Source organism: Fistularia commersonii, chromosome 3, assembly GCF_037954325.1.
Source record: "Fistularia commersonii isolate RoL2024-O1a breed Wild chromosome 3, RoL_Fcom_v1.0, whole genome shotgun sequence".
Taxonomy (NCBI): Eukaryota; Metazoa; Chordata; class Actinopteri; order Syngnathiformes; family Fistulariidae; genus Fistularia; species Fistularia commersonii.
This window is the reverse complement of record NC_141286.1, coordinates 5,157,365-5,182,370: the sequence shown is the minus strand read 5'-3', so window position 1 is coordinate 5,182,370 and position 25,006 is coordinate 5,157,365. Positions and strand designations below refer to the sequence as shown.

The 25,006-nt window shown below is 39.9% G+C and overlaps 3 protein-coding genes across 6 annotated transcripts in view; 1 reads left to right on the top strand and 2 right to left on the bottom strand.

Moving 5' to 3' along the window:
* LOC147235293 (solute carrier family 12 member 9) overlaps positions 1-3,060 on the bottom strand; it is a 67,781-nt gene extending 64,721 nt beyond the window's left edge. The window contains exon 1 of the mRNA XM_086142303.1: positions 2,711-3,060. Coding sequence (XP_085998429.1) covers positions 2,711-2,930 — 220 coding nt within the window. The 5' untranslated portion in view covers positions 2,931-3,060. The remainder of the gene's footprint in view (positions 1-2,710) is intronic.
* A 1,048-nt stretch (positions 3,061-4,108) lies between these two features.
* Positions 4,109-12,548, bottom strand: LOC147235292 (thrombopoietin-like). Of its 4 annotated transcripts, none has more exons than XM_086178443.1 (5): positions 12,366-12,548; positions 11,596-11,732; positions 11,200-11,286; positions 6,631-6,795; positions 4,109-5,385 (listed from the first exon to the last, which is right to left on the bottom strand). In XM_086178443.1, the coding sequence occupies exons 2-5, from the start codon at positions 11,629-11,631 to the stop codon at positions 5,245-5,247; spliced, it is 429 nt and encodes a 142-aa protein (XP_086034569.1). In that variant the 5' UTR covers positions 11,632-11,732; positions 12,366-12,548; the 3' UTR covers positions 4,109-5,244. The 4 variants fall into 4 exon arrangements, with proteins under 4 accessions (XP_086034569.1, XP_086034551.1, XP_086034560.1 ...); XM_086178425.1 differs by having other exon boundaries at positions 12,265-12,532; XM_086178434.1 differs by having other exon boundaries at positions 11,596-11,729; positions 12,265-12,532.
* A 4,470-nt stretch (positions 12,549-17,018) lies between these two features.
* On the top strand, positions 17,019-22,671 carry LOC147235291 (uncharacterized). The gene is made up of 5 exons (XM_086142289.1): positions 17,019-17,810; positions 18,278-18,311; positions 18,769-18,852; positions 18,970-19,212; positions 21,241-22,671. The coding sequence occupies exons 1-5, from the start codon at positions 17,409-17,411 to the stop codon at positions 21,771-21,773; spliced, it is 1,296 nt and encodes a 431-aa protein (XP_085998415.1). The 5' UTR covers positions 17,019-17,408; the 3' UTR covers positions 21,774-22,671.
* The last annotated feature ends 2,335 nt before the right edge of the window (positions 22,672-25,006 follow it).

Sequence of the window (25,006 nt, the reverse complement as noted above, 5' to 3'; positions counted from 1 at the left end):
AAAAATTAATTCCAGGATATTCAGAAGACCATCCCATAGCTACTGCAAAAAATTGTGGGGAAGAAACTCAACATTAAGTCTTCAAATTTTTGTTTAAAAAGCTTCAGTATTACAGTGATTTCTAATTATTTCCTGTAATATGTGCAGAATTCAATTTTTTTTTTTTCCAGTAATATCTTGCAAATTTTAAAGTAACATAAACAAATTGATTTTTTCAGTATTTTCTTTTAAATTTTGAGATAAATCCTTACAATTTCTCTTAAAATGATGAGGTTATCTCTTGATGATTTTGAGGACAGACTATTACTAATTTTTTGGGACTTTTTGAGACGATTTCTCAGCTGCTAAATAATCCAACAGCAAAGAATGATTAAAACCTAAAAATAATTGTTGCCTGTTGTATTTAAAGGAATTTTGTGTATATTGATATATCACTTACCCATAATTTCAATATACCTCAATATTTTAGCATTTTATTAATATAGATTTAAAAAATTTTATCATCCTGTCTAGTTTATCAGCTTTACAAGCTATCATGACAACTATTTGCTGTTCAGATGTTACTTCTTGGGCATGGACAAATGATTGATGTAACTGTTATCATTAGTGATACAGGTCAGTACAAGACAGCAAAACAACATTTGCTTAAAACGACGAGTTTTTCAACCACAATAAAGGCAAACAGAAAAAAAAAAAATTTAAATAAAGGTTCTGTATCACTGGCTCCCATCATATTTACAGTGTCACATTCACCTTCACCTTGAGATGATGGACAAACCTCAAATTTGTTTCACCCCTTGCTATAAAAACCAGGGACAACTACCACCCTGCATACACTAACAGCGTGGGATTGGCTCATCTGTCACTTCTACTTGGTAATAAGATATCAACAATCCCAGCTGGGGACTTAAAAAATGTGTGAACAACAGAATACTCGGACAGGGATTAGAGCACATACACATACTCTTGAGTACAATCACGTATATAAGGCAGGACTGGACTATGGCCATTAGGAGGACATCTTTATCTCGATTTTCAATCATTTCTGCCAATTCATTAACAATTTTCTGAATAAAATTGATTATGGTCAAAAAGAAAGAAGGCAGGTGCCATGAAAATGGTTTTAAGTAAATTGATCCAGGTTGCAAGTTGTAGTACAGAGTACCCTCTGCACAGGAGAGGAAGAATCATATATTCAATGCAAGACTTCTTTATGTTTAAGACTCACGAATCAGTTTCTCCCATGCTTAAAAAAATTTAAATTGCTTGGGCTTTCATTCATTCCCTTGATTTTCACTGCATTGCTGAACATAACGCAGTCTTTGATTGACTCTGCCTCGGTACAGAGCATCTCATGATGTTGCATTTTTAAGATATGTTATCTAACAACAACACATCCATCTCTCAATCACCATAAATAAGGCCTCTTTCATGATTGATGAATTCACAATACGTTTCCTTCGACAATGAAATTCCTTTTGCTTCTTGTGCAGTCTGATACATTACCGAGAGCAAACAGGGCCACATAGAAAACTGCTAATTGTGTGTGTAATTGTGCATGTGAGTGTGTATGCAGCAAGTGTGTTGACTGCATAGCAGCTGACATCTCACGAGACTAGGGGGCAGGGGAGGTGGGGGATGAGAAGGACTTAGAAAACAACTTGGAGTTATAACTAAGAAAGAAAAAAAACGCATTATGACAACCACCACCAAACAAGTGTATGTTGTTCATGGTATTTTTCTCTGGGCTTTTTTTACATGGCGTTACAGCAGAACCCTGAGTGCGTGTCATATTCTGATTTCTCCTTTCACACTTGCATATTTCCCGGGAGGACAGACCACTATGCATGGGTTAATTTTATGTAGTAAAGAATATTACCTTGAAAAGTCCAGTGAATCAGGAGGCTAAATTGTACTTGCCGTGAAAATGTTGTGAAAAGTTTGAAAAGACACTCGAGAGGGGTGCGCTTCTTGCTGGTGAAGAGAATCTACAATGTGTCAGAATGCTTTCTTTCTTCATTGTAACAAGAAACCAGAGATCTAATGAGGGAATGTTCCTGGAGTTGCAACATTGATTCTTTTATGGTTGTGTATTCAGTCTAAGGATTATTTTGAGGATGCAAATGCCATACTTCTTTGATGCTAAGATGTCAAACATGATTTCTTTTTAAAGGTTCTTAATGTCTTTCGGTTATGGAATTTTTTGACATCAACTGGGCTATGGAAAGCACAGATCAAGATATGACAATTTTTTTAGACCAGTCTCTCTGCACCATGACATTTAGGAAACAAGAGAAACTCACTTCTCCTTTACCTAACTTTCTTTCTATAGCAGTTCCACCAAAATTGCTGTTCTTGCTCGAGTGCAGGGCTATGTCACTTGAGTTGTAGGTTTTTTTAAGGTGAACTCATAATGCTTGGAGGTGTTAATCCCTGTCATGAGAGGAAATGTCATCAAGCACAACTGTATTTCAGTGACGTTTTACTGAGTTGGCTCACAATGAATGCAACCTTCTGCCCAACTCTATCCTTTACAAAAACTAAATAAATAACACAGGCAAAGCAAATTCAATTTTGCACAGGAAATCTGTTACAGTTGCAAGAAAAGGAGCTCTAATGCAAAGACCTCAGGGCAAAGGTGAAATCACTGGATTTTGAATGAGGATCGAAGTGTGCACTGATTTACTCACTGATTTAGCGATTTACTCACCTATCCGGAGAAAGACGACCACACTGAACATAGATAGCAAGGTGGGGATCACCACGCCGAAGAAAGTGGACAGTTTCTGGGGTTGTCGCTGGCCGGTCGCCCTCTGCCTGGGGCTGCCCGGGTGCTGCCTCGGGGCTTCGCCCGCTGGGGGCGACCGTCGCCCGGACTCATTGACACTAGCGGACAGGCGGTAGTGGAGGAGAGGAGTCCGCTCTGTCATTGCAAAGCCCGGCTTTCACAAGCTTTACCAACTTCAGCGAGCAGTCGGGGCGAGTTTCGAAGCTCGACGTTTAACCAGTTTTGCACTTAAAATCCAGGTGACACGAATTATTAACGACACTTGCCAATAAATGTCTTGGTTATTCAGTGAGCGGCGCTAGTGTAAACTGAAACTTAATCTAGCTAGCATCATAGCAATGGCGGATAAAAGTGTTTTAGCGCGAATAAAAATAAGAGAGCATTACTCAACCGACGCGTAAAGTTGTCCTTTCGCTCGTGAAATTAAAATCCGCTAAAAAGTCCATAAATACCGGCCAGCTACGGTTGCGGTGATGGGCAACTTCCCTGCAACTCTACTGGTGGAATATCATGTGATGCTGAAACGCCGTGAGAGAATGTTAGCCCGCACACTTCCGGTATAGACTTTCAAAATAAAAGCATGTTGCTTACATCGCATTGCAAGGAGTCCTTGTCATTACTTATACTGCAAATAAAAATAAACAACATTTTTTTTATCATTTTCCCCACATTTATTTATACTGAATTCCTAATAAGAGATGCATATACTTCATTTAAAAAAAGCGAAACGTATAATTTATATTGATGCTTCCGAGTTTGAGTAGTCTGCATATATTAAACTTGATAGCTTTTTAAAACCCCCGTGTTGTGTTTTCAACTATTATGATCAGCCTGTTGCTTGCGGTCTTATGACCAGGTTGTGCGTTATTGTAATATACGACAACCTCGTCTGCAACAATCCCATCGCCACTGCTAGTAACAACAACAAAAACAACAACAATCACAATACACTTGTTTCCATTTAGAGCAGAATATAAATAACAAAAATTTCTCGATTACAATTGGACGTAAGAGGATATTTCATTTCTGTTACCTCAACAATAATTCTTCATCCTCAGGTTTTCCATGCTTTTAAACATACATCGACAGGTACATCTGTTTCAAATTTGAATTTATCGTCTTTTTATTAACTTTTTTTGTGGGAAACTATATGTGATTATTTCGTCTTCCTGCTGGTCAATGCATTTACGTTTGATATTGGAAAAAAGGTGAAAAAAAGAAGTAAGGAAGAAATGATCGGTTCACTTTCTTTCAGTGCTGCAGTTAATAATTCAACAACGACCGCGCCTTATCCAGCCTTTAGGAGACGCTATAGTCACAGTTTTCACTTTTTTACTGTCTTTAACCTGACAAAGACCAGCAGGCAACCTCAATTTAGAGGCATGTAGAAAGTAACGAATGCTGGGAGGGTGCAGACAATATGCTCAATTCTTTTCGGTTAATATAATACATTAATACATCCATATATGTCACAAATTTTGCTCAGTGCATGCCACTGTCTATACATTCTTACAATATATCCAATATATAACAGTTGCAAGTGATTTACAGGAAAAAAAAAAAAAATCTCAGTTTCTGCCAAAAAAAAATAAATTGGAATAATATCGTCCTCTTTTAGAGCCAAACGTGAGAATAATGATGACGTACATTTCACAATTTTTTGCCCATTTTGTGTTATTGTATCGTCACGACTCGTGGGGTCACATCGGAATAAATGTTACTTGCTTTTGCCTTCGACATAGTTCACAAAATATGCAAAATCAGTTCAAGCAATGGATTTCTGTGATAGTAAGCAGTTTCGGAAAGCTCTGTTATCATCTCCCAGTCATGAGTTTCACATTTGTGGCTTTTTGGGAGATACTATTGACGGGTGGTGATGATGTTTAGAGATGGGATTGTGGGTTATTCAAGGTGAGTTTTAGAACTTTTTACTGAGATCAGTTCAAATTTTGACTTCTGTGTTGATTTGTGACCACCCAGAAATTGATTCTTACCACAGGTGCAAATATTTACCATGGGCCAGTTTTGTTATAAGGGTAAAAAAAAAAAAAAAACACCCTCCTTCTTAAAGCTGCCTGAGAGCCGGACATAAATACCCTCGACTAAGTATGAAGAGATACATCAATCAGTGTGAAGATTGCTTTTATTAAAGCTTCAAACTTTCTCTGATGCTTTTTGCACTCCTGCAATTAATAAGTCCTCCTCTGAAATTTCTTGTTTTCATGCTTTGTTGGAGCCGCTGCTCCCTCTTAAGGCATTCAAATGGCTCAGTGGCCAAAACCACTAAAAACCTTCCCACACTGATGTCTGACCCCAGTCCAGTGGGTTTGTTCTTCATGAGCATGACAGATTTTAATCCACATTCTTCCATCCCTCTGAAGATATCTCTGATCACACCTCAGGCAGCGTAGCAGCCTTTTTCTGTTGAAATTAGGCGTGAATTCCTCTCGTTGCGGTTATGCTTTGCAGATACTCTCTTGGAGGTCGACAGCCAGACGCTCAAGTTTCCCCCTGAGGAGCTTTCCGTACTGGTCGAGTACTGTACTCAAGCTGCTTTGACTGTCTTGTGTTTCCAATTGAGGAGTCACTGCATCACTCTGTAAATGGCCAAATGAAAAATCAATTAATTACACACAATTAAGACATGCACTTAAGGGTAAGACTTTTTTTCAGCTTCAATCATATTTTTCAATTTTGTTTACTTCAGATTAATTTTGATGCGCCGTTATTACTTGAACTGAGTTACGTATGAGCTGAGATCAATATAACGTAAATCCTGGTTCAGCTCTCAGGGGCTCTTTTATCAGATTGTCTTTTTGTACCCTTGCACAAGTGTACAAGTTTATATTTGTGTCACTTCATACTGGCTGGATTGCTGTCAGTTCAGTTCACATTATTTAGTCTGACCTTAATAGATTTAGATTAAAAAAAAAGGTAGGAAATTGCGCCCAAAAATGTCTTGAAGTCTACTCATAGATCATTTAAATTAAAAAAAATATCCAAGCACAAAAGATCTGCTCTCGTGATTCTAAATTAAATTACATTTTAATTTTTTTTTTTTCAATTTTCATTTCCAATATCAAATTACCTTTGTATGTCTGAAAACAACAGTTGTATGTCGGCTCAATGAGACATACATGGATATTGAATGGAAATTCCTAATGAGCTGAAAAATTATCATGCCACAATTTAATTGTTGTTGAACTTTAATTGTTTGGATGTTTGAATTATCACATTTTAACCAATTGGAAATTTTTCTGATTATTTTTTCTCTTTGATATTGGTGTAATGATTACTTTAATGTTTAGTACATTCATAATCAGAGTTCACTGATTAGCATTTTGGTGCAGATCACAATGTGCTTTGAAACAAACCGCAATCATGATTCTGGGCTGTGTTTTCCAAAATTCACTTGACTCGATATGACATTTTCTCCCCCCGCAAATAAAGCGTAATCACTTCATTCTTGACTGCAACAATATGTTTGTGCTAGATCTAATGAACTTCCTGCTCCATGTGTTTCTGATACGTTGTATTTGTGGGAACGGGATCGGCGTGAGGTTGTGACCTTCACTGTAGACCACAGTGTTCAAATGACTTAAGTGAAATTGAATGTTTGAGCCAAAATGGAAGAATTGTCTCATGGTTTTCTCAGATAGCATGTGCATGGGAATGGGACAAATAGATGAATAAATGGATTGTCTATCTGAAAATACAAGAATATGCCTGATTGCTGCTAAAAACATAAGATATTATTTGTTTGAAGTGTCTCCCAGAGGTATCAAATTTTATTCCAATGATTTGTATGTTATGACCATGCAGCAGTGGTTTAAGTGCCATACCTGTATCCCAACTCGGTTCACTATGAGGAGATAATGCATTATTTGATGCTCCACCTTCTGTATTAAGGAGATCTGGCATTGTAACGTGCTCTGAGTCCTTGCCACCAGTAACACCTGTTGAAACACTGTGAGAGCCCCCGCTACCTCCACGTGTTTCTGCAGGAGCTAGAAGAAATACACACATGTAGAAATGGTCAAGGGGTTGTTATTTATAAGTCATCTTTATGCGTTGTGGCTGTTCAAGTGTTGCTATGTTATTTCTTTAAAAGATGTATCCCCCGTAGGCTGCCATAATTCTTGCAGATCTTTGTTTTGCGATTCCTTTAAATGGTAACTTCAAATTGTTTGATTGTTACTGTAGTTGGCCATCAACCTTTTCTAATCCAGCAACTGCCTGTCTTGTCTTCTGCAATGTCAACCCTTGATATTGTCTGTTTCTGCTGAATTACATTCATCATACATTCATCATATTCTGTTCCTCTTTCCCTGAAGTGACCCCGTGCAAGCTTGAATTCTCCTGAATTCCTGCTTTCTTTGACAACGTGAAGAGCCAGCCCCCTTGACTCACACATTAAAAAAGGATTATGTCTTGGTAAAAGGATTATTTCTCTGTATTCTCTGTTCAGTCATTGGTAAATATATACAAAGCAGGAGACTAAAATACTCCTTAGGAGTCAAGAGTTTCCTTTTTAGTGCCGATATAGATTCAACCAGGTCTAAATGTTTAGGAGAATCATTAAATATGATGTGTATAAAACATGTTAGTAACTTTGCAATTCATACAATCACTAAAACATCTGACATTTTGATATGGATTAAAATGGCTGAGAAAAATAACAATTCAACCCCAGCTCATGAAATGTTAGTTTTATTACCATTTTTTAAACTGTTTTCGTCTTTATATCACACTAAACTGACAATTTTTGGACTGTAGATATTTAAAGGTGCCATCATGGGCATTGTTAAATACCAGTCCAAAACATTTCTGGTATTACTCTGTTTTTATATTTATATTATACTCTGTTTTTAAGCACAAATATTTATACAAGTGACATGTCTTGAGAAGAATTATTATCTATAATTAGATCCTCCAGTCACTTACTAATAATGCTTTCCTAGTATGTATGTAATCTAAATTTCTGCAATGACCTGGAGCACTCAGATACTGAAATTCAAATTCTTTAAAAGTTCTTTTTTCAAAAGTATAAGATGATTGCTGCCGTGGCAACAGTGATAGAAGAAAAACAGAGACATTTGCTTCAGCATTCACCCATGTGATTGCCATTTAACTTGTTGATATCAAATTGTTAATATTAAATAAAATAAATAATTTTGATTCCTAAAATTCAAAGGGTGCTGCTATTAAATGTAAAATGTACTGTTTTTGTATGATTGACATATAGAATTATGTGCAGAATTGCAAAAAGAACATTTTAGCTAAATGATAGCTCAACAAGAGATGGCAATGTCGTCAAAACTGGCCAAAAAACTAATTTGATAGGCTCTGGTTATTGTGGAACTGCTTTGAAAAGGGGACAAAAAGTATTTGCAGATATTTGTTTTAAACAGAAGTAAAATCTTCAATTAACTTGAGGATATTTTTTTCTCCGATAATGTTATGGTGTTATGTTTTAGAACTTGAATAGACTATATTGACAACAATTTAATGGAATACTATCATGCAACCTTATGCAAGCACAAGCCATAGTGTCCCTGAGCCGATCCCAAGCCCAGATAAATGCAGAGGGTGGCGTCAGAAAAGTCTAACAGCTTCTGGCGTAAAATTTTTGCCAGAATAACAAATGCAAATCGAACCTACAAATCTTATCCTGGATCGGTCGAAGTCTGGGTTCACAAGCACCGCCATTGGTGCCAATAACCTACAGGGTACCAGTAGAAATTGGACTACAGTGGGTCAAAGAAGGAGAGGAGGTATGTGGGAAAGGCAGGAGGAAAGAGGACAGGCATTAGTCTGGGACTAACATTAGGGACTTTGACTATTGGGAGGATGACAGGAAAATCTAGAGTTGGTTGCCATGATGCAGAAATGGAAGGTGGATACACTGTGCATCCAGGAGACCAGATGGAAAGGTAACAAGGCTAAAAGCTTAGAATCAAAATCAGGATCAGAATCAGAAAAACTGGAGCAGGTTTAAGTTGTACTGTCATTGTATTAGCAGGATGAGAAGTGGAGTAGGAGTTATCTGGAAGGAAGGGTTGCCAGGAATGTTCTGGAGTTGACAAGAGTGTGAGTTAGACTTATGAGTCTGAAACTGGGAACTGAAGTTGTGATGCTCAATGTTGTAAGGGGCTATGCCCTGCAGGTGGGGTCTGAGTCAGAGAAGGAGAAGTTCTGGAGTTGGTTCAGTGAAATGATGCAGAATATCCTCAAAGGAGAGGGACTGGTAATTGGTGCAGACTTAAATGCACATCTTGCAGGTGCAGGCAATTGAGGTGATGAAAAAGTGATGGGAAGATTTCATATCCAGGATAGGAATGCAAAAGGGACAGGTGGTGGTAGACTTTGCGAAAAAGGATGCAAATGGCAGAAGTGAATACTCTTTTCCAGAAAAGACAGGAACATAGGGTAACTTAAGAGCAGAGGTAGGAGCGCGCAGGTAGACTACATCTTGTACAGACAATGTGATCCAAAGGAGACTGCAAAGTAGTGGTAGATGGGAGCGTAGCCAGACAACAAAAGGTGGTGGTTTGTAGGATGACTCTGGTGACAAGAAAAATAAAGAGGACAAACGCAGAGCAGGGGACGAATTGGTCGAAGCTGAAATGACAGGAGTGTTGTTTGGTTTTCAGGAGGAGTTGAGAAAGACTGTGTGGTCTTGGAGAGCTTCCAGGTAACTGGACAACTAAGGCTGATCAGGGAGAAGAGTAGAAGAGAACTTGGTGTGTCGTCTGGAAAGTAGGAAAGTAGATCAGCAGACTTGGTGGTGGAATGAGGAAACGCAGGAGCGTATACAGAGAAAGAGGATAGCAGAGAAGAAGGGGGACACTGAAGGGACCAAAGAGAGTACGGGGAGATGCAGCACAAGATAAAGGTAGGTAGCAAAGGCCAAACAAAGGGCATTTGATGACATGTATGCTGGGCTGGAGAGTAATGAAGAAGAGAATGATTTATATAGAATAGCCTAACAGAGAGATGGAGATAGAGAGGATGCACAGCAGGTTCGGGTGACTACGGACAGAGAGTGAAATGTATTGACGGATGCTAGAAGCATAATAGGAAGATGGAAAGATGAAGTAAGTTGGTGCGAGAGAGAAGGATACAGAGAATAGAGGTTAATTCTCTGTGGTGATCCCTGAGGGGAAAAGCCGCCATTAAGAAAAGAAGAAGAATTTAATGAAGAACCATGAATACATTTTTACATTAATGGCCCCATAGGATGAAGTCTGGCAGCTTCAACTGGCTACCCAATTCTTTTTGGCCATAAGAATAAGAATAAGAACAGCTTTATCTATCCCGAAGGAAATTGTTGTGCCAGAGAAGCGAGAAGAAGTAAATATAAAAAAAAAAATAGAAAATTTAGGAAAAAGAAACACTAAGGTGAGGAGAAACTCTGGCAGGCAGCTGCCAAAGACAGCACCGGAAGTAGACCATTGCCTAATAGCCTTTTTATCACATATGCTGGCATTAAAAGAGTGCAATAGAATAAAAAACACCAAAATGTGACACAAGATCCTCAGACAACCGCATACAATCATACCTCATTCACAAAACAAAGGACATGTTGATCAAGTGTTGTTCAAGTTTCATCCATCATGTAGTTGAATAGGCTGACTTGCCATGACACTGTCACATTACCTTCACAGAAACATTATCAAAACCACTGGATGTGGACTTATTATTTCTGATATTTGGAGAAGAACCTCCTCACTAAACTATAGAAGCTCGCCACTGATAGGTCCCTTAACTATTACTGAAGTCTCTGTAATTATATTATCAGTGTAAACAAGCCAATGTGACTTGGGAAACAATGATATTTGCAGTATGAATCAAAGTATCTGCATTTTTTCACACTTTTTTATAAATGAAACCTACTCTCAGGCTGGCCAACAACAAGCTTGATACAGCAAGTGTCTTTGCTCAACAGCTTTCTGAACTGCATGATATTTGTTTTAGGGTCCACCGGGTAGCATGTGCGTCTCTGGGAATGCTGTTCCTCCAAAGTCTTATCGGTTATGTCACAATTGGGAAGTGTGATCACAACATCACAGCTGATGCATTATCTCATGACGCTGCTCTACAACTCCCTCAATTCCCAGAGTTCCCAGAGCAACTCCCTCAATTCCCAGTGCAGTTTCGAATTGGCTACAATTGCTGAACTTGACTTGACCCGATCGTACAAATGCGTCTTGGACAGCAATTAAAGAAATATTGGAAAGTACAGGTAGAAGCTCACAGCGGTTATCCCTTGCATCTGTTTGTACTGTGGCAAAGGCAATGAAAGTGCACGTATGTGTGTGTGTGTGTGTGTGTGTGTGTGTGTGTGTGTGTGTGTGTGTGTGTGTGTGTGTGTGTGTGTGCTCGCTTTGTTTTCGGGAGGTAAGACTTACTGTTTTATTTGCCCATTCTGCTGCATGAATTAAAACACTCGGTAACTGTACAGGGGAGGGTAGCGTGTCTGATCCAGCACAGTCAACCTGAGGATGTAAACAAAATCATCTCACACATAGTCGATATATATATATATACACATATACATATACAGGTATATATATACATACGTGATATATATATACATGATATATATATACTTATATATATATATATACACATATACATATACAGGTATATATATATACGTGATATATATATACATATATATACACATATACATATACAGTGATATACGTGATATACGTGATATATATATATATATAAAATTACTGATATCATATCAGAATCATTATTTTTCTGAATCACCAAAGGAAGTGAATCAATTTTCTTACCATTTCTTTCTTCAACTCCTCAGTCCTTTCCTCCATTTTTCTCCTGACTTGATAGTTGCACCAAAAATCATTTGGCCTGGCTTGGATTTCAGGTAGATTGGAGGAAAACGCCCCTATTAGCAGCAGCAGTATTCCTGCTGGAGTGTATAGAACAGATATATAGAGTTACCCCCTATCTTGAACAATTTGCTTGTATTTTCTTTTTTTCTTAATTTCAGTGATCTTCTGTCTCCCAAAAAGTGGTATTACACTTGTAATCTAAGAATGGTGGTAGTTTAGAAGATGATTTGGCACACAAGATGAATACTCTGCTCACAAAATCCCATCCGTGTCAAAGTTGTATGTTGATTTCTACCGTTTACAAATCAAAAAATCGATGAATAGCAGTTGAAACACGGAATATTGCGCATTTAATCATTCATTCATATCGAGAAATGCTTGTTATTTTCTAAATGAGAAACAGAGAGAGAGAAAGAGAGAGCGGAGTTGCACAGCCTCTGACAGATAATATCAAGGCAGTGGAACTCGACTACTATCGTCCTCTTGACTTGCACCTTTGTGGCATGTTTACGCCGTACTTAGAATGTATAAACCGTCATGACATAACAGCAACCCAATCTTGTAAATATCAGTTACAATACATCGCCTGGGAACAGGTAGCCAGCTTACTGCTATAATCCATAACCCGTTCGTGGATGCATGATATCCGTCAGCTATGGTCTTTCAGCCTTTACTCTTCTTCCATGTAACTTCATGAAAATTGGACTCACAATACTAATACTTGTTGATCCCTTTGAAGAATTTAGATTTTTTTTCTCTCTGTAGAGTTCAAGGCAGAGGAGAAATTACAGGTCTCTCATCCGGTGACAAAAAAATTTGAGTAAGTCCTTTTTTAGGTGTCAGAATGGGAAGATATTCCAGTGACGTTGCCCAGTTGTTTCCCAGTCGTGTCTGTCAGTAAAAAGTTTACAAGTCACACAAGTGAGTAGGTTGAATATTTGATTAGAAGCAAAGTTAATATTTGACTCTGTATACCAAATGTCAATACGACTAGAGGGGCACCATTTGGTCTGAGAAAGCAGCACATTTTTATTGCAGAAAAAAAAAAATTTATATGATTTATTCTGAGTTGAGTGTTATGTGTTTTTACATTTATAGTAATAACAACAGATTCGCCATTTCAGTACCATATATTTAATCCTCAGCAGCAATTTGAATTCTGGCCACCGTAAGACAGAAGCACAAACTGAACCCTGAATCAGTCATAAGTCAAACTTATTGTTCAAACTTTCTCTCGGCTTCTTCTTTGATATTGGCCGGAAACAACCTATAGAACACTTGTCAGCAAAACAACTGTGTTGCAACTGTTCCAGATTCAACTCAAATGTACCTCCTTTCTGTGATAAAGTTGAAATGGATTTCATTTCACAAAAAAGGTTTTCAAAAGTAAGGACATCTAGTTACATGAAGTATTAACGCGATATCAGTAACATTTTACTTTATGGCATGACAGAGGTAAAGAGCAGTGAGAGAGGTGTACGCCTTCATCTGTACGGGATCGTTCAATCTTTATTTTACAGCGATATGAAAGCTTTTGCAAGTATCAGTATAAACAATACACATTATTTCATCACATATCATTATTTCACTCATAGACCACATTAGCCAAGTTCCATGCTGTATATTTCAAATAATAAGTCATCTCTGCCAGCATAATTCCCCTCTCATTTACTCCAATGATGAGATTTAAAAATGGTATTAAAACATTTTACAACCTCTTTGCATCCTCTTTCTGGTCACGTTTGTTCTGAACAGCTGCTATGTCACTCAGTTAAAGATACCGCATGGTGGAGAGAAGGGTTGTAATTCTCGAGGGATCACACAGAAAAAGTTATCTATTTCACTTTACTTTTGCTTCGAGGTGTTTGTTAAGGAGAAAAGAATAACATCAATACAAACACGTATGTTCACTACAGTTTTACTGAAGCCCAAACTAAACTAATCCTCTTTAGTTTAAATCAATAAAATGGCCTTTTTCTTCTTCCTCTCAGAGCAAAAACTATCTATTTCCCAATCCCTGTCCAGAGTGAAACTGAGACATTTGATTTCTATCAAGTGTCACTTTTTGTTATTATCTATATATATAAAGATGACTCCTTTTGTTGTCTTCTTTGGGAGAAGGTGTTTTTATTTTATTTTTATTAATTGCTGTGCAAAGCCATACATGCAGTTTATATTTTGGTATGTCTTATTGCATAATGGAAGTCATTTATCACATAGAATTCACCTCCAGTTGACAAAGGTTAAACTTTTTTTTTTTAATTAGCTTGTCACAAACTTTCTGCATAGCAGTCCATCTCACAGAACAATTAAGAATCCTTTGGGAAAAGATACGGGTCAGTCAGCCTTAATTACACACAAAATAACATTAAGTTTGCTGCATTTATAAATTAACAGAAGGTCATAAAGACGACAGATTAAAAAAGTTTTAAGGGACAAGCAAAAGCTTTGGGTTGCCCAGGAAAAAGTCTCCAAATCCCAACACTTAAAAAAAACAAACTTGAAATAATATAAAATTCTTACAGAAATAGCTGCAGGATAATCACGAACGGTCGGTTCCACCATTGCAACATGTGTACAACTGGGGGGTAATTCCCAACTTTTACCTTTTGTCATCCCAAAATGTTTGTCGAAAAAGATAAAAATCATTTTCAACTCAAGTTTTCTTAACAAAGGAGTCTCTCAGTATAACCCTGAACAGATCTGGATTTTAGCCTTCTGTAGCTCCTGGTGAGGTTATAGGATCTGAAGGGTCTGCCGATTTATTTTCACTCTTTTCCTTCTTTCCGTCCTTTCTCTTGAGCACCAGGGTTAAAGAGCTGATTGCTGATGTGTCAGTCAAGGCAATTTCAAACATTTTCTGTTTGTATATCGCCAACCGGACTATCGCCAATCAGACTAATGTTAGCTCTAACAAACAGTATTGATTACAATTTCTCACCTTGAACTCATCACTGCATTCCTCAGAGAATATTCCAGCTTTTGTAATCAGTGACTGCAGAATTTTTCCGACCTGCTCATTTAAACTGGACAAGGAGGTTTTACAGATAGGAGGCAATTGATTTATGTCGCATCTAAGCAAAGGTTTGTGAAATATTGGTCAAACCTCACAATGTGAATATCAGACCTGCCCTCTTTTAGAGAGCTATGCACGATTACATCAAGTGTTAAGGTGTTGTTTGGTCTTATTGAACCGGCACTGAGATACCCAGAATTAATCTGGGGGTGGTTGGGGTACACAGTTGGTTTAAACATCAACTATGCTTTCGGCCAAACAAATATAAAGAACGAGAAGGGCTCAGCCGTAGTTGACCGAGAAAAGATTATCAGGGTGGGGTTTATTGCCATTGAAATCAAGCGAATCCCCATTAATATGTAACAGCATCAGAGCTGTTCGTTTCTCAATCTCAGCCAGCGATCACTGAAATGAATGCCCTCCTGATTTACAGACACGTCTATCTTGCAATTTTAATCATGACACAGCATCACGAAATGGAGATGCAGGAGGAATGAAAATCTTGATATCTCAAAGCGCATTGAGGAATCTGCTCAACGCTCACTGGGCAAATACTGGGCAAACTGTGTGAGGCAAAAATCTCTGTTTCGTCAAGTCCAAGTCAAAGTCAACTTTATTGTCAGCACACATACAGAGGACTGAAACTGCGTTTCTCAAACACCCACGGCGCAGTAGCAAAAAATATCATAAATTAGAAATATCAAAGATAACAGATTTAAATCACACTTGAGATAGCGCTCGTCCCGGAGCCGGGGTCGGATGAGGGGGTGGAACCCTGGTTCGCTCGCCGGTCAATCACAGGGGCCGCATGTAGAGACAAATAACCATTCACTCTCATTCACACATCTGGGCAATTTTAGGGCCTCTAATGAACCTACTGTATGTTTTCACTGTGTGAGGAAACATGAGAACCCGAGCAGACACGGGGCGAACGTGCACGCTCCGTACAGAAGGGCCCCCCTGTCAGAGTCCAACAAAGAACCTTCTTGCCGTGAAACCGAAGCACCCGGTTTAAGATGGTTAGTGCATGTTTGTTTGTTTTAACACAGCAGGAAAACTCTTTCAGCATCGAAGTATAGGCACGATCCTGGAGGTTTGGTAATCACAGGAGCATCATCATCATCACATTTCTCTTTATTTCCCCTAAAGCTAGAAAGACACCCAATAAGTGTGACTTCGGTGCCCAGTATTGGGATACTGGGATGGCAGCGCAGGTCCTGCACAGGTTGCTCTAAAAAAAATGGATTAAATCTACACTTTATTGGGAAAAAAAACTTTCTAGAGATGCTATTATTGTCATCTGTATTTTCTTTAAATGTGCTTGTTTAATTGAAAGTGTCACGTTTTGGTATGTTGTAAGTTGTAATTGCACATGTGCAGTGTCTCTGCACATGTTTTGTGCATCTGGCACATCTGGCCTTGTATCAAAATCTGTATTCTGTTTTCAGGGATTAATGACCAAGAGGGAATGCTTTTCAAAAAATGCCGATGTATTATGATACTGTGTATAAGGGCAGCTTAAGATGTGTGAACAAAAAAAATTGTAGACACACACACACTCACACACAAATTGCTGAAAACATGTCAAATCTGAACATTTTGTTCTGCGTTCACATTGTCTACTTATGAGGGACTGTCATTTTGTCTGGTGTATTTTACAGTGCTGCACTCCGACAAGTAAACTTCATCCCGAATTTAATAAGAATTACGACATGAAATATTAATTTTTTCAAATTTTTTTCCACATGTGGATTGTATTTACACAAGTCTAGATACATTTAAATTAATTTCAAATGCAGACTTCTCTGCAAGACACAGAGGAAATAAAGCCATAATTGGTCCAACTGTCCATGGTGTCCTGTAATGGGATGCGCAGTGGGTGCCCTTCCCTACTGTGGACTTGATATACTTCCTTCCTTGTAGACGAGAAATGAGGACGGCGATCCGTCTCCTTTCATCTGCAGTGCATGGCGAAGAGCTGCAGCATATATTTGCCACTCTAATCGTGTTGTCTTGTGGGTGGAAGCCTCTCCAATAATCCTCCTCGAGGAAGGCGCAGCTGGACAAGAGAGCAGAGTACCCAGAAAATTATTTTCTACGTGCCGGTGTTATTTACGTCCCGGTGTTACAATGTTTAAGTGGCTCGGCATACGCCTGTGACTTTAATGAGCTCTTTATTTGATATTTACGTGGGACTGTGTGTGTGCATGGGTGCGTGCGAGGCATGCACAGGGGTCTTCGGAGGACATTATCATGCCTTTGAATGTTTCTATGGGAAGAGCGGTCGCCATGACAACACCAAGCGACAAGAAGCTTTTAAAAGGGTGATCTCCTCTGTCTCGACCACTCCTCTCTTTCATCAGCTCTCGGGACATTCTGTCTGATCCGACGATCATTGTAAGCCGGGAAACAGACGATGACAGTTTTTTGACTGCTGTCTGCGTGATTTTGTTTTTTTAGCCTCTGTGGAACATATTCAGTCACAACAGGATGTTTGTTCAGAGGAACATCTTGACAATAGGATGTAAAGCTGATGCGAATGGACCGTAGAGACTTCTGAACTGGATGATGCATATCTGGATGCATACAAACATACTTTTATGGCTACATTGAAAAAAACCTATGAAGATTTTCATGATTCTGACTTAATTTCAAGGCCAAAATGGAATCCACCTATTTGCATGGACAAATCAGAGAAAAACGAGAAAGCGCAACAACATCGAGAGAATAAGATTTAATGTCGGCGATGTCAGCTCTGACCTTTTGTTCCAGAGGAGGGGAACGGAAGCCTCTCGGTAGCGGGCAGTTCCGGTGCGATGAAAATGAAGAAAGAGACTGCCTGCAGCAGTTGTCCGATTGTCCGGCTTGCAAGAGAGATATCAGCGTTGCTCTGATCCTGCCTTGCTCTCATACTATGTGTGTTCCTTGTATATCATCTGGAAGCGTAGCAGGGTCGCGTCGGTGTCTGGGTCCAGGCCCACCCGTCTGCTCTGTGTTGTGTCCCTGCTGCCGACGTGATGTCGAGCTGCCGTGCTCGGATCGGTCGTCTGCCACGTCCTGTCTCCCAAAATATCCCATTCTGAGGTTTGCGGGTGTCTGTCAGGACGAAGCGTCTCAGGATCACCCCTGGTTTTTGCAGGTGAGAGAGACTGCGGCTGATTTGATATGTAATAATTATAATAATTATGATTTCTATTCATGTTTACATAAGTAGTGATAGGAGCAAAAGTGCTTGGTGTGTTTCTTCAAGTTATTGTAAGCTTTGCTTTAAAAACAATGTTTTTATCCTTTGAAATTTTCCAAACAACTGCGAGGCAACAGTAGGACATTTATTATAGAAAAATAACTGCTTTTTCATTGAATCTGTTCTTAGGTTGCCTTGGAAACTATTCACCTATGGCACGAAAGGGTTTTGTTAAACCCTATCTGTAACCTTAGCCAGAGTCTGAATACAAATGTGTGAATAGAGAAATTATTATACTGTTTTAAATGTGATTCTAATTGATTTCTTCTATTTTAATCACACTTATGTGTTTGCAAGACCATTCCATGATGTTATTTTTGAATATTTGTTTTTACACCCTGTGTGTTTACTGTCACCATCAGCGAAGAACATTCTGCACAGATTCTGAAAAACATGGTAAGCATGATGCCATAGGTTTTACAGCCTATTTCAAATGATAAATAAATATGTGCACACTTGCACGCACACACACACACACACACACACACACACACACACACACACACACACACACACACACACACACACACACACACACACACACACATATACATATACAGGACTGTCTCAGAAAATAAGAATATTGTGATAAAGTTCTTTATCTTCTGCAATGGAATTGCAAAAACAAAAATGTCATACATTCTGGATTCATTACAAATCAACTGAAATATTGCAAGCCTTTTATTATTTTAATATTGCTGATTATGGCTTACATCTTGAGAAAACTCAAGAATCCTATCTCAAAATATTAGAATATCATGGAAAAAGTAATTTTTGTTAAAAGAACTTCATCACAATATTTAATTTTCTGAGACAGTCCTGTATACCGATGACTATCTGATCTGTTCTACAGGCTTGGACGCCAGCTGTTCCTCAATAATCCCACCGGATGTCACTGTAGACTTGCAGGAGGAGGAGATGGCGGCGTCTGTCATTGGTCAGTTACCTCTTAATTGAAAATATGTGCAACATTAACATGTTATTTTTATTAAAAAAAAAAAAAAGATGACAAAGAAGTGTCCTGAGATTGTTCATTATGCTCTGTATTTTTCAGGTCTTTTTTTTGCTCTGGACCCCTCAACTGCCCCGTTATCACTCCATCTTTCCAACTCATGCCTTACTGTCAGCTACCAAGGTAGCACGCCGCCTGGCTCACCCCTCTACAACAGGAAGTCTATGATGACCTCTGACCCCAGAGAACCGCTGGTCTTCCCTCGCGTGTGCGCTGATGTCGTCATCGAGCGAGGGCAGTATTATTGGGAGGTGGATGTCTGCAACTGTTCAATCTACAGAATTGGTAAAAAAAAAAAAACTCTTGGACTTATTTTTCATGTCTCATTGCCAGGGTGTTTTGTTTTTCTTTTCCAGAATCCCACACAATTAGTCAGTAAGTCTTCTCTTTTTGAGGCTTACACACACATGAACGTCTACACAGGTCTGTAATTACACACATGCACACATCTCCGGACCGTATTAGAGGTTTATTGTTTGTAGAGCCAAGAAGTGGTCAGAACAATGACACACCATCGATTATTGGTGAGAGAAAATTGAAAACAGGGACTTTTACTTCAAATTATATCAAAAAAAAAAAAAAAAAGGTTTCTCTGCATCTCATGTAAGGACAGTGGATCACATATGTATATATTAATGCATGGCGAGAGATACGATACCACATATATCAAAGCTGAATAGGAGACACTTTGAAAAAAAATTCTAACCACTGAAAAAATCTAATTGTTTTTAAGAAATAGAAAATAGAAAAAGAGGATAAAAAGGGGAATTCTTGCATATTGCCAATAGTGTTTTACAAGTAAAGTAGATGGAATGGTTTCCTCAGTGCTACATCACTTGCCAGGCCTCGCTGGTCTGAGGATTTTAGACATCAAGAGATTGACATCAAGATTGCCCCGTCTATGAGGCTATTGTGGAGGAGAAAAATGAGTTACTTTGACACAAAAAAGTAAATTGTAATTTTAACATAATTAAATACACATTTTTTTTTTCAAATTCCCACAGCGTTTATCGTTTATTGATGCCATTTTTTAAATTGATTTCAGCTCTACAAAGCAGCGATCATAAATCACCGTCATTATCGTGCGGTCTCTGCAGCATACTTCTTTCCACTGTCCTGCGGTCAACCTTTATCCCTGTGAGCTGTCATTACGATAGCCTTCTTCATGTTGCACTCCTTCCTTTGAAACTCATAGAAAGGAATTGAATAGTATGTTCCTCTCATCGTCTCACAGCGGGGAAATTTCAAAAATATGAAACCATTTGTTCGTCTCCTTTTTGCAGGTTGTCATCCCCTCTGTTAATTTTTTTTTTGCCATACGGTGCATTTCTGATAGTGAGACTGTAAGTGAATGTGGAAATGTTCATCATTTTTTCAGCCTTCACGCATTCATTCACCGACATGACAGAGAAAGGAAACGCAACGCATCTCTCATACGACACATCTTGAATATTAAACACCTTGTCAAGTTTTGGTGATAAACATTAGAACAAGTCAAGATGTCAATTGCTCACACATTGCCAAGGTTACAGTGGTGCTTTGAGTTTAATGCATTACGGCACGGAAGGCAACATCCCAAGTCCAGACTGCAGATGAACTGCAAACTCAGCTGCAGAGGTGCCTCGGTCCTGGTATGCAAATCATAATGGTTATAAAATATTGTTATGAGCCAATGATGTTCACCAGGATATAAATATGTGTAGAACTCGTAAAAAAGCTGAAGCGCACACAGCTCTAAATCTTGACCACTGGATCGACGGCACGGTCGCGGCAAGAATCAGAACCACATGGTAAGCTGAAAATGGCCTTGGGGTGAAATTTTTCTTTTTTTTTTTTTTTTTCTTATAATAAGATGTATAACTTTTGACCAGCAGTCCCAGCATCCTGTCTGGCTTGCTTAAATGTGCACCGAATATCAGAGCAACACATTCAGCAGCTGTTGAAACATTTAAATGGCAAAAAAAAAAAAAGAAAACTAAACCGCCTTCTTCATGCTAACACAAGATGATAAGTCAAAGGAACATGAAAGTTAGAAGTCATCCCCAGGGAACATGAGTATAATATTGCAATTACAATATATCATATAGATGCTGATATATTTCACTCTGAACTGATGAGGCGAAACAGTGTTGTAATTTTTAAAACCACAGTTTTGAACTTGGAGACTTTTGGTTTAACAAGTAGCAGAGCGGGGCTTAACGTGAAATGATGTGATGCAATCAGATGAATGTAAGTTTGCCTGGTTGTGTTTGAAGCATTTATGTATCTGGGCTGGATGTTCATAAATATGAAGCTCTTTGTTGTATTTTGCAGGTGTAAGCTCGCAGGACGGCTCGGACGGGTGGTGGCTAGAAAGGCAGGCTTTGTCATTTTGCGCTGTTTATGATGGAAGCAGGGAGGCGATCTACACGGTGCCACCTCAGATCAAGACCCTTGGGGTCTTCCTCAACTTTGGTGGCGGCGGCCTGAGTTTCTGTAACCCTCTGACCCAGGAACACCTCGTCACCCTGCCGACACATTTCTGCCCTACCGGAGTGGTCCCAACGCTGTGCCTGGGCCAGGGGAAGCTGCAGCTGCGCTCTGGCCTCGCCCCTCCGCCCCACGTCTTCCTAAGTAAAGACTCGGCCTACAGGGGGGCTTCTGGATCCAGCGGAGGCTGGCGGCGCAGGGAGATTCCCTTCAAATCGGTGCGTAAAATCATACAAAAGTTTGAGGAGCTGGCCGTCTCCGACGGCGACTCCGGTCTGATTTCTAGCTTCGGATCGTCCTGCTCCACACTGGCCTCACTTCCTGATCCGGAAGCGCTCTCATCTGGACAAACAGGATGGCACGCTGGGGCCGATTAAGACGATCTTCCTCCTAAACTCAAACATCAGCTGACCAATCTAGCCGCAAATCTCGTAAAGCGGGGGGGGGGGGGTTTGCTCTGCCATTTGAAAGGCAAATTTAACTTGCAGAACTTTACGCTGCCTCTTTCCATTCTCTGTGTGACCCCGGCGCTGTAATTGACTCTCTCCCCAGGACGCAACTCTTTTCCTCAAACCAAACAACCCCTGCCGCTTCGGGTTCGGCCCACGAGCCCTCTATAATGTAAAGTGTGAGGAAAGGGTGGGCTCTTAGCGACGGGACCTCTTGATTTGTCCCCGCGTGACGGTCGTCAGACGGTAGGGGTCCCACACTACAGCGCCGCATTCTCATATGTGTGTATGTGAGCGCGAGCATTGCCGAGAGTGTGTGCTTTTGACCGGTCCCTCGCGCATTGTGATGTGTGTGAGCAAGAGGGAACAATGTACGAGCGGCAGGAGGTTATATGCCGAGGTGCGAGTACAGTGACACCGCCGGTGTTGACACAGAGCAGCGAGGACAGGTGGTAACGCACTTTTATCCCGCGGCCTGCTTCGATAGGACAGTAGGCTGCCCTTTTGTGACCCCTTGAAAGCCGCGGGACTCCCAGCTACTTCAAAAGGGGTGGCGGGGAGTGAGAGAACACAGAGGGGGAAAAGAGAAAACAGCATGCATGAATTAAAGACAGCAGGTGATGGTAAAAAGAAATGAGCTGAGAGAGGGTCTCCCAACAGCTTTCATGCCAAGAACCCCCCGCAGATCAAATGTCTTTTTGGGTCAAACCTTCTGAGCACCGGTTTTGGGGTCATTAGAAATTGGGATCGCGACCAAATCACCGAAAACCACATGATACATTTTTGTGACCGGTCGAGCAGATACAATAAAAGATGAAAGTTCTAATGCATTTGAAAGGTTTTTGTCTCCCCTCCTCCTCCTCCACCACCACCACCACCCTGCTCCTCCAGCTTGAATAAAATTGCTAGGTTGTAATATCTTTGATAGCCAAGTTTTTTCCTCTGGAACTTAAACCTCTCGTGTGTCTCCTCTTGATTGGCTTTTAGCTCCACACACCCCTGGTTTTGCATGGCCGAGGTTCAATTTGTGCTATTTTGGCCAAGGATATTGTGAGAGTATAAACTTTTCCTAATTTTCTCCACCATCCCCTGGGGCTCCCAAGCCGCTTTTTGAAGAACCACTGGTGCTGAGGATATTTAGACTTGGCTTGGTCACTGTTCATGTCTAGCCTCCCTGTGACCATTTTAATTATTATTAACCAACTTGGGGCTTTTCTGTCCCGAATTCTTCATCGTTTTCCCGGTTTGTCTCTTTGGAAAATTCTGTCTTTGGATCGACCGCGCGCATTTCATCGTGAGACAAAGAAAAAAAAAAAAAAAAAAAACATAAAAATACATCCGCGCAATTAAAACAAGCTCAAGAAGTGCTCTTACAAGGAGATAAAACAGTGGATTTTTGCCAGTTCTCCATGCAGCCTTCAGTTCATGCAACAAATGGGTTGAGCAGTAAATCTCTGCAAAGCGATGGGTTAAAGAAGAAAAAAAAAAAAAAAAATAGACAGATTTCATCAACAGCTATGCGCCATGACCACTTTTGGCGCAGCAATCGCTGGGAGATCTATCCGCTTTACGAAAGCCGCTTAGAATATAGTGTGTGGAAGCAATTTCATTCATGTAAACAAAGAAGCAGAAAAAAATGAGACCGATGTAATTCAGATGGGAGGAGGAGGAGGCTTGAATCGCTCCGCGTCCATGTGTGCGTATTTGGCACCCGCCAGTCTGTCCTGAACGTCAACGAATTTCGAGCGTATCGGCGCAACAGTGTACATTTGATGGGGGTAAAAAAAAAATGTATAAATTGGCATTAAAATTGCAACTTTCGAGCTCTCTTTCTGTCCGATGAATCTACTCAGGGATTAACAACGCCATTTAAACTTAACTCAACATCCGTCAGTTCGCATTAATTCAAGGGATTCAAAATGTTTTATAACCACAGGAAGAAAACGGTTTTCCCCGCACATTGAGATACTGCTTCCTGCATTGAGTGCTAGTTTGGGTAGTTTGGTAAAGGACATTACACATATAAATATAGAAAGGCGCAATAAAACGTTTACTCATTGCAATAATATGTTTATTATTTATTGTTTTGTTTTTTGTTGCCTATCTGGCTTTACTGTAGACAAAATGAGAATTTCATTGCACAGGGACACATGTTTCCAGACCGCGCATATGACAAATAAACACTTTGAATCTTGACTTTGCAATGTTTCTCAGACTGCACACGCATCGATTGGCTTCCATGAGCGTCTGGGCCTATTGAGGAAACGTTGTCTTGAGGATTTAAAGTGACATCAGATTTTTTATTTTGTTAAAATCAAAAAGGATGCAGACAGTCATATCAATCACCCCTCGGTTCTAACCTGGTTTTCTATACTTTTTTTTCCCACCCTTGTTATGTTTTATAATGGTCGACTGGGGTGGAGGGGTGGGTGAAATGGGGATTGCCTTCAATTCTCCCAGAGGTGTCAAAACAAACCGAGGGAGTCAACACAATAACCGCAGCCAGTATATTGGGAGATGGCTTTTACGCGCTAATTGCCTCCAGTGGTTATTGCCACACTCACTCCGTATCGTCTTTCGGAAATAAGGGGTGGGTGTGGGGTGGGTGGGTGGGGGTCCCACGCTACATCTCGACACGGGTTTCGGCTGCGTCTTCAAACCGGGTCGTTTTTCTGTCTTTTTTTTTTTTTTTTGGATGAATAAACATTAACCCCCACCAGATCCCCCTTCCCTTCCACCTCCACACACACACACACACACACAATTTGCATACAGAGTGAGAAATGAAAGCGCAAAAGCGCCGGGTGCCTCTTATTTCCATCGTCAATGAAATCTGCATTACAGTGTCTGCAGAAAGAAGAGAAAAAAAAGCAGCTTCGTGCGCGACTCCCTGCTTTGCCCTGTCATCCCCCATTTAGTTGCGTGCACCGATCCACATCCTGTTTGAACTGATATGCAATGATACGACAAAGATTGGTGGGAAGGGGTGCTGGAGGTGGAGGCTGGATGCACTTCATTTTGTTTAACTTGATCTCGTCGCCCTTCGAAATGGTTTACCGGAATTCCTGAAAATTAGTTTTGACGTAGTTACATGATGGGATTACGCACAAAGACATAGACGTGTAAAAAAAATAGAGGAAACAAACATACACGCAAGAAGT